Here is a 13,912-nt window from a genome sequence, read left to right as displayed (position 1 = left end):
CCTAACCTCTCCACTTTTCATTTGGGACAGGAGAGAGTGATGTACAAAGGACGAGCAGCCACCGATGTCTCGTGATCTGGATGGAAGACCTCATTAGTTTTCCTCCTCAACCTACCCATCTTCCCTATTAGAGCGGAGGGCACCACCATCCCTCTAGTTACTGAGGACAGTGTCATCTTCCACTCCTCACTTTCCCTAATGCCATTTCTGGGCATTTTCATTCAGTAGCCAAATTTCTGCCTCCACATCTCTACAATTTCTCATTCTCTATGCTCAAATAGTCAGCACTGTAGTTCAGATCATCATTACCTCTCATTTGGAATATTGCAATAGCCTCCTCATCTCTCCATCCTCCACTCAGATGCCAGGAAAGTGAATCTCCTGAAGCACAAGCCTGACCATACCATACCCTCCCCACTCAATATACTGTGGTTCTTATTACTTCCAGTATCAAACATTATTTCGTCTTTATTGTATCTTTTTAAAAGTCTACTTTTAATATAAATTGTGCACTGCACATAATTAGCAGTACGGCGGCACATGTGTATAGTTTATAAACAAACACATATGCAGGCATAAAAGAGCAATTATAGAGGTAGTGGTACACGCTCAGAAAGGTTTTCTTGATAGAGGAATGCAATCGAAAATGATCAGAGACCACTGCTGCAGAAGTTAAGCTTCGTCGAAGGCTGTCCCTTTTTAACACCTCTGTAAACTATGTCATGCACATTTCAGGGAAGTCAATCTCCCAAGCAGGAGTCTTAGAACTTCAGAGTTCCAAATCCTGTACCTGGACAGGAGCCTACCTCTCCTCCCTACAGCATCCTTGACAAGACATTGTCCAGGCACTGCTGGAAGATTTCCAGCAATGGAGAACTTACTGCTTCCCAAGGCAGGAAATTCCATTTTTGGATTGCTCTAGCCACTAAGAAATTTTTCCTTTTATCAAGTCAAACTTGTCTTCTACGGCTTCCAGGCCTTATTTCTAATATTGTCCTCAGGTCCAAGCAGAAAAAGTTTCCACATGATCTCTGTCAGTGATGGCAGTGGCCATGGACTAGCTACCTCCCCTCAGATCTTCTTGTCCAGGATAAACATCACCTGTGGATCCTGGCAGAGCAGTTGTCAGTGTCTTCACCCTTCTGGCCACCCTCTTTCAAATGTACTCTAGGTGGTCAATGTCCAACTGAAGACACTGTCCCCTGAACTGACCACATACTTCGGATATGGCCTGACCAGGGCTGAGGACAATGGAGTGATTACCCACTTTGTTTTGGACAACATCCTCCTATGTTACTCCCTAAAATCACATTGGTTATTTTAGCTGCTATGTCACACTGTTGCCTTGGCAGGGATTTGCAACTTTGCTGAGGCCCCCATGTCTTTTTTGCAAGAATCCTTCAGTATACATGGCATCCTTACCTAGTACTTTTGTATTTCATAGTTTGATGTTTAAACAGGACTTTATATTTCCATTAAATGACATTTCAATAGATTTGGTCCATCATTCTAGCCTGTTGAAATAATTTGGATCCAGATTGACTATCTCTCCTATTCACTCTCAACCTATTGCTGCTCTGTCCCTCACTCTGGAAAAGAAATAAAACTTCAGGTTACAGTACAAGAAAAATACCCAAACACCTTGACAAAACAGATCCTGCTTGTAAATATAAAATCTAATAGCAAATATTGTATTTTCTTTTTTTAAAACCCATATTTTTTCTCATTTGAGGTCTCTCTGGTAGTTAAAGGAAGCCAATAGTCTTTTCTCCTTGCCTGGGACACAGGGACACTAATCAATCGTTTGATCAATAAGTATTTTTAAAGCAACTATTACATAATCAAGCACACACGACAGGCTGTCTCATAGCATTCTAGGCTAGGCAACAATGTGAGTGGTTACTCCCGAGACATCTGCGATGCCAAACAAAAGACCCAAGCTGAAAGATTTCAGTTCTTTTTCCCTAACTAGAATTTTCTTCCAATAGGGAAAAATGAAGGTTTGAAGAAAACGTCCCCTGATCTCAAGCAAGTGATTTTGACACTGTTCGCTTCTGGGGTCACTGGTAAGAAGGACAGGCCCCATCAATGCTGCGTCTTTGATAACGCTAGAACGTAACGTGAGCGACTCCAAAATGGCCCTCAGAGAAGATGTAAGATAATGCTGTGGCTTCCCAAACAAGAAGTCAGGCAAAAGAGGAGAAAGAACTTTAAACCTTTAACTTTCCTGGGGCCCCATTTCCCATCAAGGAGAGCTGGGGAAAAAACAAATGTTGGCACAATTCCACTGCACTCTGTCTGCAACTCCAAGTATCACCTGCCCTAAGACCTTCCTAGACAGATGAAAACCATTTCGTGACAACAGAAAACGATATTCTAGGAAGACAGCTGTGGAAAATATGATGCAAAGATAGTTGGATACACAGCCAGAAGGCGTAGGCTCTAACCCAGGACCAACACTTTTGACATGAGGTACCATGTGCAAAGGTCACTTCATCTTTGAGTCTCAGTTTCCTCATTGATCAAATAAGAATGAAAACAATCTGCATCGTGTTCCTGAACGATTTTCTGAGGCTCAGGTAGAACATGCATGAAATGCTTTGTAAACCATTAGTGTAATAATAGCTAGCATTTATTATGCTAGCTTTCAAGTTTATAAAGCATTTCATATATGTATGTATGTATGTATGAATAGAATCTCATTTCTTCCCGACAACCCTGAGAGGCAGGTGCTATTATTGTTCCCATTTTGCAGATGAGGAAACAGACAAATGGGGGATAGTGACTCACCTAGATTGCACAGCTAGTAAGTGTCCCAGGCTGGATTTGAACTTGGGTCTTCCTGACTCGAGGCCTGGTGACCCATCTACTACACCACCTTGTTGCCTCTTATCATTATATAATAGAAACCCTCCAATGAGAGGGTACAAACCCCCAAATTCAAGGAAATGAGAGGCTACTTCTAGTAAGTGTATACTTAAGTCAAACAAAGGCTTGTCTTATTCCTCTAAGGCATTTTACTGAATCATTTCAATGAGAAATTGAGTTTTGGTTTGAAGAGTAAAACCAAAGCAGTTTCTCCAAATTTTGAACTCATAAAGCCCTGCATTTATCTGAGATTTGGCCTCTAGGTCTTAGCCATTCATAGTTCGGCTAGCCTAAGCCACATTTGGGGATTTTCTCCCACATCACAGCCTTGGACTTTTTGCAAATTGGTAGATGGGATCTGGCCAAAGATTTGTATTCAGGCTGTCATGCAAGCTTTCTACCTAGTCCTTGGCCCTCTATGGGGACATGGAAGGCAGAGTAGTTCACTCTTTCTCTTTGAAAAGAGAATTGCTTTCTACATACAAAGTGCAGAGGAACCTTGCAGGTGAAAAATTCAATACCTGTTTCTGAAAGAGGTGCAAAAAAGGGGGAAATACTGCATTTAACAGCTCTAATCTGTCCATGGAGCTCTTTCTCCTCCCTTCTCATTTTACGGTCATTGATAGAAGCCCATAGTCCCACCTATGGATCAGAGAATACAGGGAGAGCAAGCTGTGTAAATTTAAAATGTGATCTAAAGTCAGAGTATGTATTCCTGTATAGGATATATTAATAATGCAAAGCAACATGACATAGTAGACAAAAACCTAGCTTCAGAGGCAGGAAGGCTTGGGTTCAAGTCCCACCACGGACATCGAAGTAGCTATGTTTCTCTCAGCAAATTGCATAGCCTCTCAGTACACCAGGCAATGCCCTAAGACTGTTCCATTGCGGATGAGTTGAGAATCTCAGTGAAAGACGCTTTTATACCAGAAGTTCCTGGTGTAATGAAATAATGAAGTCCAGATCAAAAACAAGATTAAAAATATAAATGATGTTATTTAAATACACAGATGGTCATGAGCAGAAGTGTTACCTACCTAGAATCTGCACTTCATGGGTAATTCCATAAACATCTATGAGGGCCCAAAGGGGTCCAGAGACTTTAATGCCACAGTGAAACAGTATCGGGTCCTCATCATTGACGCTATAGAACACCCTCCCATGCCGGTCAACCCAGTAGGCTAGAACGTTGTCCCTCAGTGCAAATCTCTCCGGCAAAGCTTTGGCCCAGTAGCCCGGCCTAGTCACCAGGTCCGGGCAGGCGTACTTTGGTATGTCGTCAGAGTTCATCTGGGATGGGTCATGGATGGTGAAGCCAAAGCGCAGCGCCCCGCTCCATCCGTGGTGCACAGCCACCAGCTTAAGTCGGACTTTCTCATAAAGGTGGATGGGTCTGTTGGTGAAAGTGACCCCATTGCAGAAACTGTTTCTTCGGGTAGCCTTGCGGGACTGGGAGTCCAGGCGCACGTTCTTGCCTTTGGCCTGGGGGTGGAACCGTGGGGGCTCAGTGATCGCCAGGATGGAGCGCCGATCATGGCTACTAGCGGGCAGCGCGTAACAAGGCCGATTGGATAACAAACGAGCTTGGTGACTTGTGTCTGCAAGAAACGCATAGAAAATCGTGTTAGCTTAGAAACAGATAAATCAGTGAAGCCAGACCCCTCTAGATTAGCTCCTGGGACTCAGTTAAGAGATGTTCTACTACAGGCATTGTTTGAGCACTCCCGGCTCCACAAAACGCGTTCCAGAGAAGCAATGGGAGCTCACGCGTCTGGAAAGAACACTGGTCACAGCATCCAGGGAGACGGGGGCTCTAGTGCCAAGCTCTGACACTCGGTAGCTGTGTGGTCTTTGACAAATCACTCAATCTCTCGGAGCCTCTGTTTCCGCGCCCATAAAACTGGGGTAATAACTTTCATTCTCCACTTCACAGAGTTGCTGCGTGTAAAGGCGCTTGTAAAACTTATTAATAACACAACAATCCAGAGAGGCAGCACGTCACAGAGGATAGAATGAGGGCAGGACGTGGAAGGGGGAGCATACCAAATGCCTGGAAAACCTTAGCTTCTAAAATGATCCCGGGCTAGAGGGGAGCCTGGTGCAAGGTGCATGGCAGCCTAGACACATCTGTGGGTCATCACTCCTTTGAGGCTACTCCCAGAGGTATGCATCCTTCCCCTCTCATCTACTAGTTATGCCCCCATATTCCTAGGCATCTTCTGCTTAGTACAACGATGATGATGCTGTTAGTAAGAGGAATGACGATGCTATAACAACAGTAAACAACTCCCATGTACAGCACTTGAAGATTTACTAAACACCTTTCCCAACAGTCTTGTGCAGAGGCTGCTGTGGAGAGAGTGTCAGGCCTGAAGTCCGGAAGACTTCAAATCCAGCCTCAGATACTCTACTAGCTGTGTGACCCTGGGCAAGTCACTTAACTGCCTCAGTTTCCTCATCTGTAAAATGGGGGAAATAGCAGCACCTACCTTCCAGCGTTGTGGTGAGGATCAAATGAGATAATAATTGTAAAGCATTTCACATAGTGCCTGGCACATAGGAAGCATTATACAAATGCTCGCTGCTACTATTATTATTATTCCATTTTAAAGAGAATGTTTTAGGATTATATTATATCTAGCTATATTTTTTCCTTTTTTTTTTCTTTGGTGAGTGACTTGCCCAGGGTCACACAGCTAGTAAGTGTTACGTGTCTGAGGCCAGATTTGAACTCAGGTCCTCCTGACTCCAAGGCCAGAGCTCTATCCACTGCCTCACCCAGCTGCCCCTATTATTCGATTTTGCAAACGAGAAAATTAAGCCTCAGAGATTAAGTGGCCTGCCCAGGGTCCTACAGTTAGGCAGTTTCAAGGATGGACTGTGAGAACTTATTCCAGTCATTTTATGTGCCACTCTTAATGGAGGTGGATTATTGACCTCCACACTGCTGGCCGGTAACACTTTCTGATCAACCAGTGCTTGCCAGGACGGGATCCCGAGCTCGGTTTGGAAGATCCTGAAGGTGTTCTTTGTTGCTGTCTAGCTGATTGGTCACATCTGACTCTTTGTGACCCCATCTGGGATTTTCTTGGCAACGATGCTAGAGTGGTTGGCCATTCCCTTCTCCAGTGGGCGAAGGCAAACAGAGGTTAAATGACTTGCCCAGGGTCACACAGCTATCAAGGGTCTGAGACCACACTTGAACTCAGCTCTTCCTGACACTAGGCGCAGCGCTCTATCCACAGAGTTGCCTAGCGGTCTCTAAAACATCTAGTCCCAGCCCTTCGAGGAAATAACCTCCTTGTGGCTGTTTGCCTTTAGACGGGTGAGTAAAAAGCACAAGGTGAATTCCTTGGGACAAAAAGAGAAACACAGCGAACCCTATAGGGACTACAGCAATAGAGTACGGAGACAGATAATATCCCAATATCCTAGGAATCGAGGCTACTCCGAATAGGCAAATCTTACTAATCTATTAAAAAGCTGTGTCTGGGGATAATTCCTGGCTCTAAAGAGTTCATAAAGAAAGGACCTCACAAGAGAATGAAGTCCAGTAAGTTCTTTACGTCAAGGCTCCGAGAAAAGCCACATTTTAAAAATCGCATGAATGCCACCGATTCACTGCCCTCCGTTCCACACGTTCCAAACGATTTAAAAGAAATTCCACAGCAGATCCAACACGACAAAACACGGATTGTTGTCAAGGTGGTCAGAAGCACAGGGAAGCAGAAGGAGAGCACTAGATTTTACATCTGAAGAGGTTTGATCCTCTCCACCACCTACCGCTTCTACCGCCTCACATTTCTATACCGCTTTAAGGTACACAAAATGCTTAACATATGAGAGCTCATTTCATCTCCACAACAATCCTGTGAGGTAGGTACTATTATTATCATTCCCATTTCACAGATGAGAAAATGGAGGCTCAGACAGGTAAAATGACTTGCATACGTGTTAGGGATAACTTCTATAGGAAAACCAATGACTCTCGAGGTAGACGAGTCAAGCTCATTTGTTATACTTCTTGCGAGAAGTGGGCGTGCTGCTAGAGGCAGACACACCCTTCAGAAGAGAAAGCAAGCAGTCATATTCCTGTCCTGAAAGGCGAGGTCCCTCCCCCGTTTCTCCATTGGCTGGATACTTCGAGGATACAACTTCCTGGAACATCTGCTTCATATTTTTCCTTACTATGTTCCCCGCTTCCCTCTGCACAGAACATTGTGCCTAAAATTGTGTCAATCCCCCTCACCCTGCCCCCACCCAGGGGAGAAGATAATATTCATAGACTCATTAAGTACTCTCGCTTTGAGCAATTTGTAGCCTTTGTCCTACTTTCAGCACTTTTTAAAACAACTCTAAGTAAAACTGCTCCTTTCACACCTGTATTGACTTTAAGACCACTTCCTCTGCATCTGTGGAAACGTGATCTCTCACACCTCACATAGGTAACGCTAATGAGGGTGACCTCATGAGGCAGAACTTGAATCTAGTTCTTCCTGACTTCTTGAGCTGGTGCTCTACCCCCCATATATGAGGTATCAACCACACTGCCTGAAGGGAGGCAACACTTTCCAGGGCTGTCCCAACCAGATTAAAATAAAATGGGGAAATATTTAACAAATAAATAATAATACAATAGAACATAGATAGTGTTAATATGTAGTTTTCTAAATCAACATACAATCTGCAGGGATCCTTATGTATGGTTTAGTGGTCCTATTTCTATTTCTATAAGAGGCAGCTAGGTGGTATAGTAGATAGAGCACTGGGTCAGGAGTCAGGAAGACCTGAGTTCAAATTTGACCTCAGACACCAGCTGTGTGACCCTGGGCAAGTCACTTCAACCTCTGTTTGCCTTAGCTACCTCATCTGTAAAATGGGGTTGATAATAACAGTACCTACCTTCCAGGGTTGGTGTGAGGATAAAATGAGATCATGATTGTAAAGCATTTAGCACAGTGCCTGGCATACAGTGAGTGCTATATAAATGTTGGCTGTTATCATGCGAGTTTGACGCCACTGCCCTATACCATTCACTGCCTTGGCTACCAGACCGCTTAACCTCTCTGGGCCTCAGTTTCCTCATCTATAAAACATAGGTGTTGGAACAGGTGATCTCCATGGTCCTTCCAGCTCTAAGTCCTCTGATGCTATGAGCTATTATTATCCATTGCACTTGAAGATGGCAGTCCTGATGGCAATGATGGTGTATATAAATTTGACCAAAGGGACGAATCCAGAACCAGTTATCTTTCCTAAATGAATGTCTTTTTGCACTAAGAAGATTGCCCCTGGAATCCTCCACTTATGAATTTCAAAGGTAGTTTGGCCAGTAAACAGAGCTACTGAGACATACACAGCCCAACAGAAAGGGTGTGAAGGTGGTTTGTAAACCTTCAAGTGCTAAAGATAAATGGGCCAAGGTCTCCCACTGCATCCCGGGCCACCTCCAGTCATCCTGATGAAATCAGGCCACTGGATCCAGATGGCTCTGGAGGAAAAAGTGAGGCTGGTGACTTTGCACAGTCCTCCCTCACTCAAATAAATGTAAGCTACAGAACAGAAGAAAGTCTTAACAGTCTGCCCTCCTCCCAAAGCCTTCCTTACCTCCCCTTTCCGAATTCTTAGCTTCCTTGAGAGCTAAACTGTCCTGCCACCTCCAGAAGGAAACCTTTCCAGATCTCTGGGCTCCTACCCTCACAGTGATGTTGTGAGGTTCAGATTAATTGAATAAAGTGGTTTTGCACTAGTGAAGTGCTTTGCAAACCCTACAACTCTATAAAACTGCGAGCTATTATTAGTATAGGGTCAGGTAACCTTGTGCTTAATTTTGATAGAAGAGGGACCGGGGCAGGGAGGGGAACCATTCTGTTTTGAGAGTCAAGAGACTTGGGTTCTAACTCCGGCTCTTGTCCTTCGCCAGTTACCTGGCTCTGGACAAGTCAGGCGCTTTCTTTGGTTCTCAGTTTCCTCCTCTCTCAAATAAGGGGTTAGGACTAGATCATGGCTCTAGACTGCAGAAAGGACTGCAAAAAACATTTAGTCCAACCTCCTCTTTTCATAGTAGAGGAATTGAATCACAAGGACAGGTCACTCGCCTAAGGCCACAGAGGGATGGGATTGGAGCTCCAACCCGCTGACTCTGGGCCGTACTCTTTCCACTGCATCCCAGCTCTAATGCTCTATGACTTTTCCCTGCAATTTTATCACACCTATCAAGGGTTTCCCTCTTTAGGGCTAAGATCTGTGGGCTGGCAAATCAGATAGAACCATAAATAAACTGAATTTGGGAGTGGGTGGAAAAGACATTTAGCTGTTTTCTTTGAGCTTCTTTCACCATTCTTCCCCCCCCTCCCACCTCAGCCCAGCTCCCCACATTGCCAATACCCAGGAAAGTATACTGTTACTCCATATTACCTATGAGAAAAGCAGTTCCTTTATTTATTTATAATGTAGGTCTTTTCTAGAAGGAACACCTGCCGGTAATCATTTTTAATGAAATTCTGCTCAGCGTGAGCCTGAAGAGGCTTTATATTCAAGCAACGAGCAGCTCCTTCTGCTGAGCTCCTGGATGTTAGCTGTTTTGTTTTTTGGTTTTTGTTTTTTTTTTTCCAAAGGGTTTTGCCAATTTACTAGAATAAATTTGTCTCCTAATCTCCACCATTGTTTTAGGCTCAGTAGGCTTTCCTCCCTCCCCACCCCACCCCCACCCCCTTTAATCCTTAAGACATTTTTCTATATCAAATCACACTCCCAGACCCTGGAAGGTTTAAGAGGAGGAGGCAGACTTGGGCAGTAGTAATTATCACGGGTCCCTCTGGTGTTCTGGTGCTCTCCTGTTCAGATTGTTTAGATTTCTATTTTAAAAGCAAAAGTCATAATAAATGTAAGTGAGGAACACAATAGGGCCGTAATCACCAAGAAGGGAATGACATTCTCCTTGGTAATGAAAGGCTGCTGCTTTGTATCTTGATTCTCTAGCACACTAATCAACATGTATCGCTGGGCTCCTGGAACACTCCAAGGGCTTAATTTAATACCGAGAGCTTAAGGGAACATGGAAAGTAGACAATTAAAGAATGAGCTAAAATTAAGAGACGATCAGCTTGATTCTCGCCTTGGTGAAGGTGCTACCTGAGGGCAAAGAGGCAAGGAGGCCCTCTCTCCCCTGCAGACTGTGTCTAAGCCAGGTGCTTCTTCCGCAGGGCCAGCCCTGTCTATTTTTAATATGTTAATTTTAAAAAAATAAGCTGTCTAGCCCTTTGGTGCGTTCCTTGGGGAAAACCAGATGACAGTGTTAGTTGGCAAGTGTTATGAAGTGTATCTGCTCGATTTTCAGAACTCTTTGGATAAAGATTGCACTGGTATGCTCCTGGAAGGGCGTCTGGGTGACTAAGAGGACCTTTGAGACCCTAAAACAGCATTGTGTTGGCAGCCTCTTTCCACTGGCACAAGTTATAAGGATGCCAACACATTTGAGACAGACTCGGCTCTATCATTTCTGACAAACCTACTTTGTATGTACTATGCACTTTGTTCTTGGATCAGTAACATCCTCAACATTGGAGACCACCAGAGAGGGCCCCACAAAAAATGATGGAATTTTTTTTTACAAGAAGACTCAAATAAAAGGAAAAAAAAAAAAGAAAGAAAGTGAAAAATAGCCTGCTTCAGTCTATATTCAAACAATATCAGTTCTTTCTCTGGGGGCAGATAGTATGCTTCATCATTAGTCCTTTGGGGTTGTCTCAGATCATTGTATTGCTTAGAATAGTTAAGTCATTCACAGCTTTTCATCTGACAATATTGCTGTCACTGTGTATAATGTTCTCCTGGTTTTGTTCACTTCACTATACACCAGTCCATAAATCTATGTTTTCTTCTTGGCCTCTGTAAATAAACCCATGCTTTGGGGTTGGGGGTGGACCTGTGATTTCACTTACATAGGAACTCCTGTTGAGGAATCTGTCAATATAGGTGGGCACCTGCTCTGCAAATTTATGGTCTTAGAGGTTAGCCTAGGGGCACTCAGAGCTTAGGTGATTTGCCCAGGGTTACACAGCTGGTACTTGTCAGATGTTGGACTTGAACACAGGTATTCCGGTATCCAAGGATCTTTCTCTACATCAAAATGCCTTTCTAAATACGACATTTGCTTTTCAAAAATTGGAGCTTCTGTTACAATGCTTTCATGGATCCATGATGTCATCAACAGGGGTATACTCTCCCCTGGTACAGATATAATACACCCCTGCCTTCTTATCCTCTGCAAATCTTGTCAACGTCCTTCCAAAAATCCTAAATAAATATTGACTCAGTGTGCTGGGGACCTGTTTTTTTTTTGGGGGGGGGTGTCAATATCTCTTATATCCCAGTGCAGCACTCAGGCTGTCCATCTGTCCACTGCTGACTGCTGTTGCTTGAGTAGACCATCTGTTTTTCCAGTTATACATGTCCTTGATGATGTCATTTCTTGCATGCCTGTCATCCACGTTAATAACCTGCTGTAAGCCTACTTTCACCCACCCTTGGTGTCCCCTGAGATTTTCTCCTGGGATTATGGTAGTCTATGATTCATAGCCATGTAGCAAAGTTGGACTTCAAAGGGAGGAGCTTGGGATCGCTGCAAGAAGCACTGTCCAATCTCTCAGGTGTAGTCCAGTCTGTTCTCTGTGCCACATGTCTCCTCACCCCATTCCTGCAGCCCTCTTTTGCCCTTTGGCTAGCTCTTGGTCAGAAGCTCCATTCTGGGGAAGACCCCCCCATTCAGTTCTGGACTACACTACCATGACACCGCTGCCTCCTCTATGACTGTGGGTGGATTCTCAGACTTCCATTTCGGGGAGGGGCCCAGGCCAGCCATCCCTCATTCCCTGAACTTAGTCACTGTGCGGTTACCCAGATATTACCTTTCCCCTACCCCTTTTCAACAATACCCCTTTCATGTATCTTCCCCCATTAGAAGGAAGTTCCTTCTTTAGACAAGGATTATTTTCCTTTTTAATTCCATTTGTATCCTCAGCATTCAGCACAGTGCCTGGCACACAGTACATGCTTAACAAGGACTTGTTGACTAACTCTGACTCTCCTCCTATCCAATGAACTGAGTCCAGAACTGTCCATCTACAGTGCCTCTCCAAGATAGAGATAGATAGATAGATATAGATATAAACATAAACATACATAGATAGAGATAGATAGATGTAGACATGTATTACACACACACACACACTGATTGACTAATTCAATGAACTGAACATTCAGATGCATGTCAGATGCAACAGAGGAATACTGGGGCATGGTGGGAAAGTACAATGGCTTTGAAGTCAGAAGATCTACTTTCCAATCATGCCTGGATCACTTCACCTATCTATGTGACCTTGGGAAAGTCTCCTCATCTCTGTGGATTCCATTTCCCCCAGCATGATGAAGTTGGACTAAGTGGATGGCTTCTAAGGTCCCTTCTAGCTCTAAAGCTCTTATCTTCTGATTCTTCACCAAATGTTTCTTCCCAAGCCAGCCTCTTTTGGGAGGTCATAGATCTCATTGAGTCATGCCCATAGTGTTCCAACACAATGTCATCTGCAAGCAGGAATATCTGGAGAATGTAATCACGCAGAGGGAATTTCATTTCCACTAGGGTGTTATAAGGCACATCAGTCAGTGGGTCAACAAGCAATAGTTATTAAGTACTTCATGTGTACCAGACGCTGTGTTAAGCACAAGGGGTTCAAAGAGAAGCACAAACGCTGTCCTTTCCCTCAAGGAGCTGACAATCTAACCGGGAAACAACATGTAAATAGTGAGGCACACACAAGAGAGACGCAAGGTAGACGGGAGGCAATCTCTTAGGAGGGGCACTAGCAGCGAGGGGATACCAGGAAAGGGCTCCAGCAGGAGGCAAGTTTTAAAGGAAGCCAAGACAAAGCAAAGAGGAAGAGGAAGAAGAGTCCAGGCATGGTGGACAACCAGAGAAAAAGCACAGAAACGGGAGCGGGAATGTTACAGTCTAGGAACCACAAGGCAAGAGTGTCACAGTCTATCAGGTAGGCCAGTAAGCCGGATTATCGAGTACAATACTCCATGGCACTAGGAAACACTTTTGGCAAGCATTTCCCTCTTTATATAACACTTCTCAAATAGGCTTATTTGTTTATCCACGCTACCTCAGTCTCAATGATAGGTTCTAAATCAGCCACTGGGTGCTCTATACCTTTGGCCTCTCACCCACTGATCTCCTTGGATGTTTCTTAATTGCCTCAAGGAGGCACGACATGGGTAGGAGATCAATGAGAAGAATGGGAAAGAAGGAATTGAGAGGAAAAAATGAGAAGGGTCCCAACCACAAACCCTGTCTACTTCTTCCTTTGGGCCAGCTCTGGCTTGTAGCAAGAATGGAGAATGGCCTATAAAAATCAGGGAGAATCATAGTAGCAAATAAGTTGAACATCAAAAACAAAACCAAAGAAAACCCCAAAACCCACCCAGGACAACTCTTCATCAGAACACACTGATTCTTAAAAGAAGTGGCCCGATACTGGAAAGAACTGTGGCCTGGAGGCCAGAAGACCTAACTTCTGAAACTCTTTGCGTGCCCTTCTCTACCCTCTTTGGAACTCAATTCTTCGATCTGTGAAGTGAGGGGGACAGAGTGTGAGTGTGCTAAAGTGTGGTAGCCTTGGGGTTCAGAAGACTTCAGATCCAGGCCTGCCTTTGATACATGCTGACCCTGAGAAAGTTATCTAACCTCTCAGTGCCTCAGGAAACTCTCCAAGTCCTGAAATTAAAGATGAGTTGCTGATCTGCATTTCTAATGGCAATTTCCATCAGGAGTTCTCTCAATCAATGATGTAGAATCATTAATTTGGAGCTGAAAGGGATCACAGAGGCAATCTAGTCTTTCTTCATTTTATAGACGAGGAAACTTCAGCCCAGAGAAGTTGTGACCTGTCCAAAGTCACGCAGGTATTAAGTGTCAGAGGCAGAATCTCAAACAATACACAGATCTACGTTTAAAAAGAAAGTGGGTTGGGTTAGATGG

At 44.2% G+C, this 13,912-nt stretch overlaps 1 protein-coding gene across 2 annotated transcripts in view; it reads right to left on the bottom strand.

The window, feature by feature from the left end:
• The window catches only part of NEURL1B (neuralized E3 ubiquitin protein ligase 1B), a 71,809-nt gene that overhangs the window by 29,243 nt on the left and 28,654 nt on the right, over positions 1 to 13,912 (bottom strand). For both annotated transcript variants that reach the window (XM_020969136.2, XM_020969135.2), the window contains exon 2: positions 3,909 to 4,469. In XM_020969136.2, the coding sequence (XP_020824795.1) occupies positions 3,909 to 4,469 (561 nt within the window). The remainder of the gene's footprint in view (positions 1 to 3,908; positions 4,470 to 13,912) is intronic.

This window comes from Phascolarctos cinereus, unplaced genomic scaffold, assembly GCF_003287225.1.
Source record: "Phascolarctos cinereus isolate Bilbo 61053 unplaced genomic scaffold, phaCin_HiC Scaffold_2;HRSCAF=192, whole genome shotgun sequence".
NCBI classification, from domain to species: Eukaryota; Metazoa; Chordata; class Mammalia; order Diprotodontia; family Phascolarctidae; genus Phascolarctos; species Phascolarctos cinereus.
The sequence above is the reverse complement of the archived record's forward strand: the minus strand, read 5'-3'. Positions and strand labels throughout refer to the sequence as shown.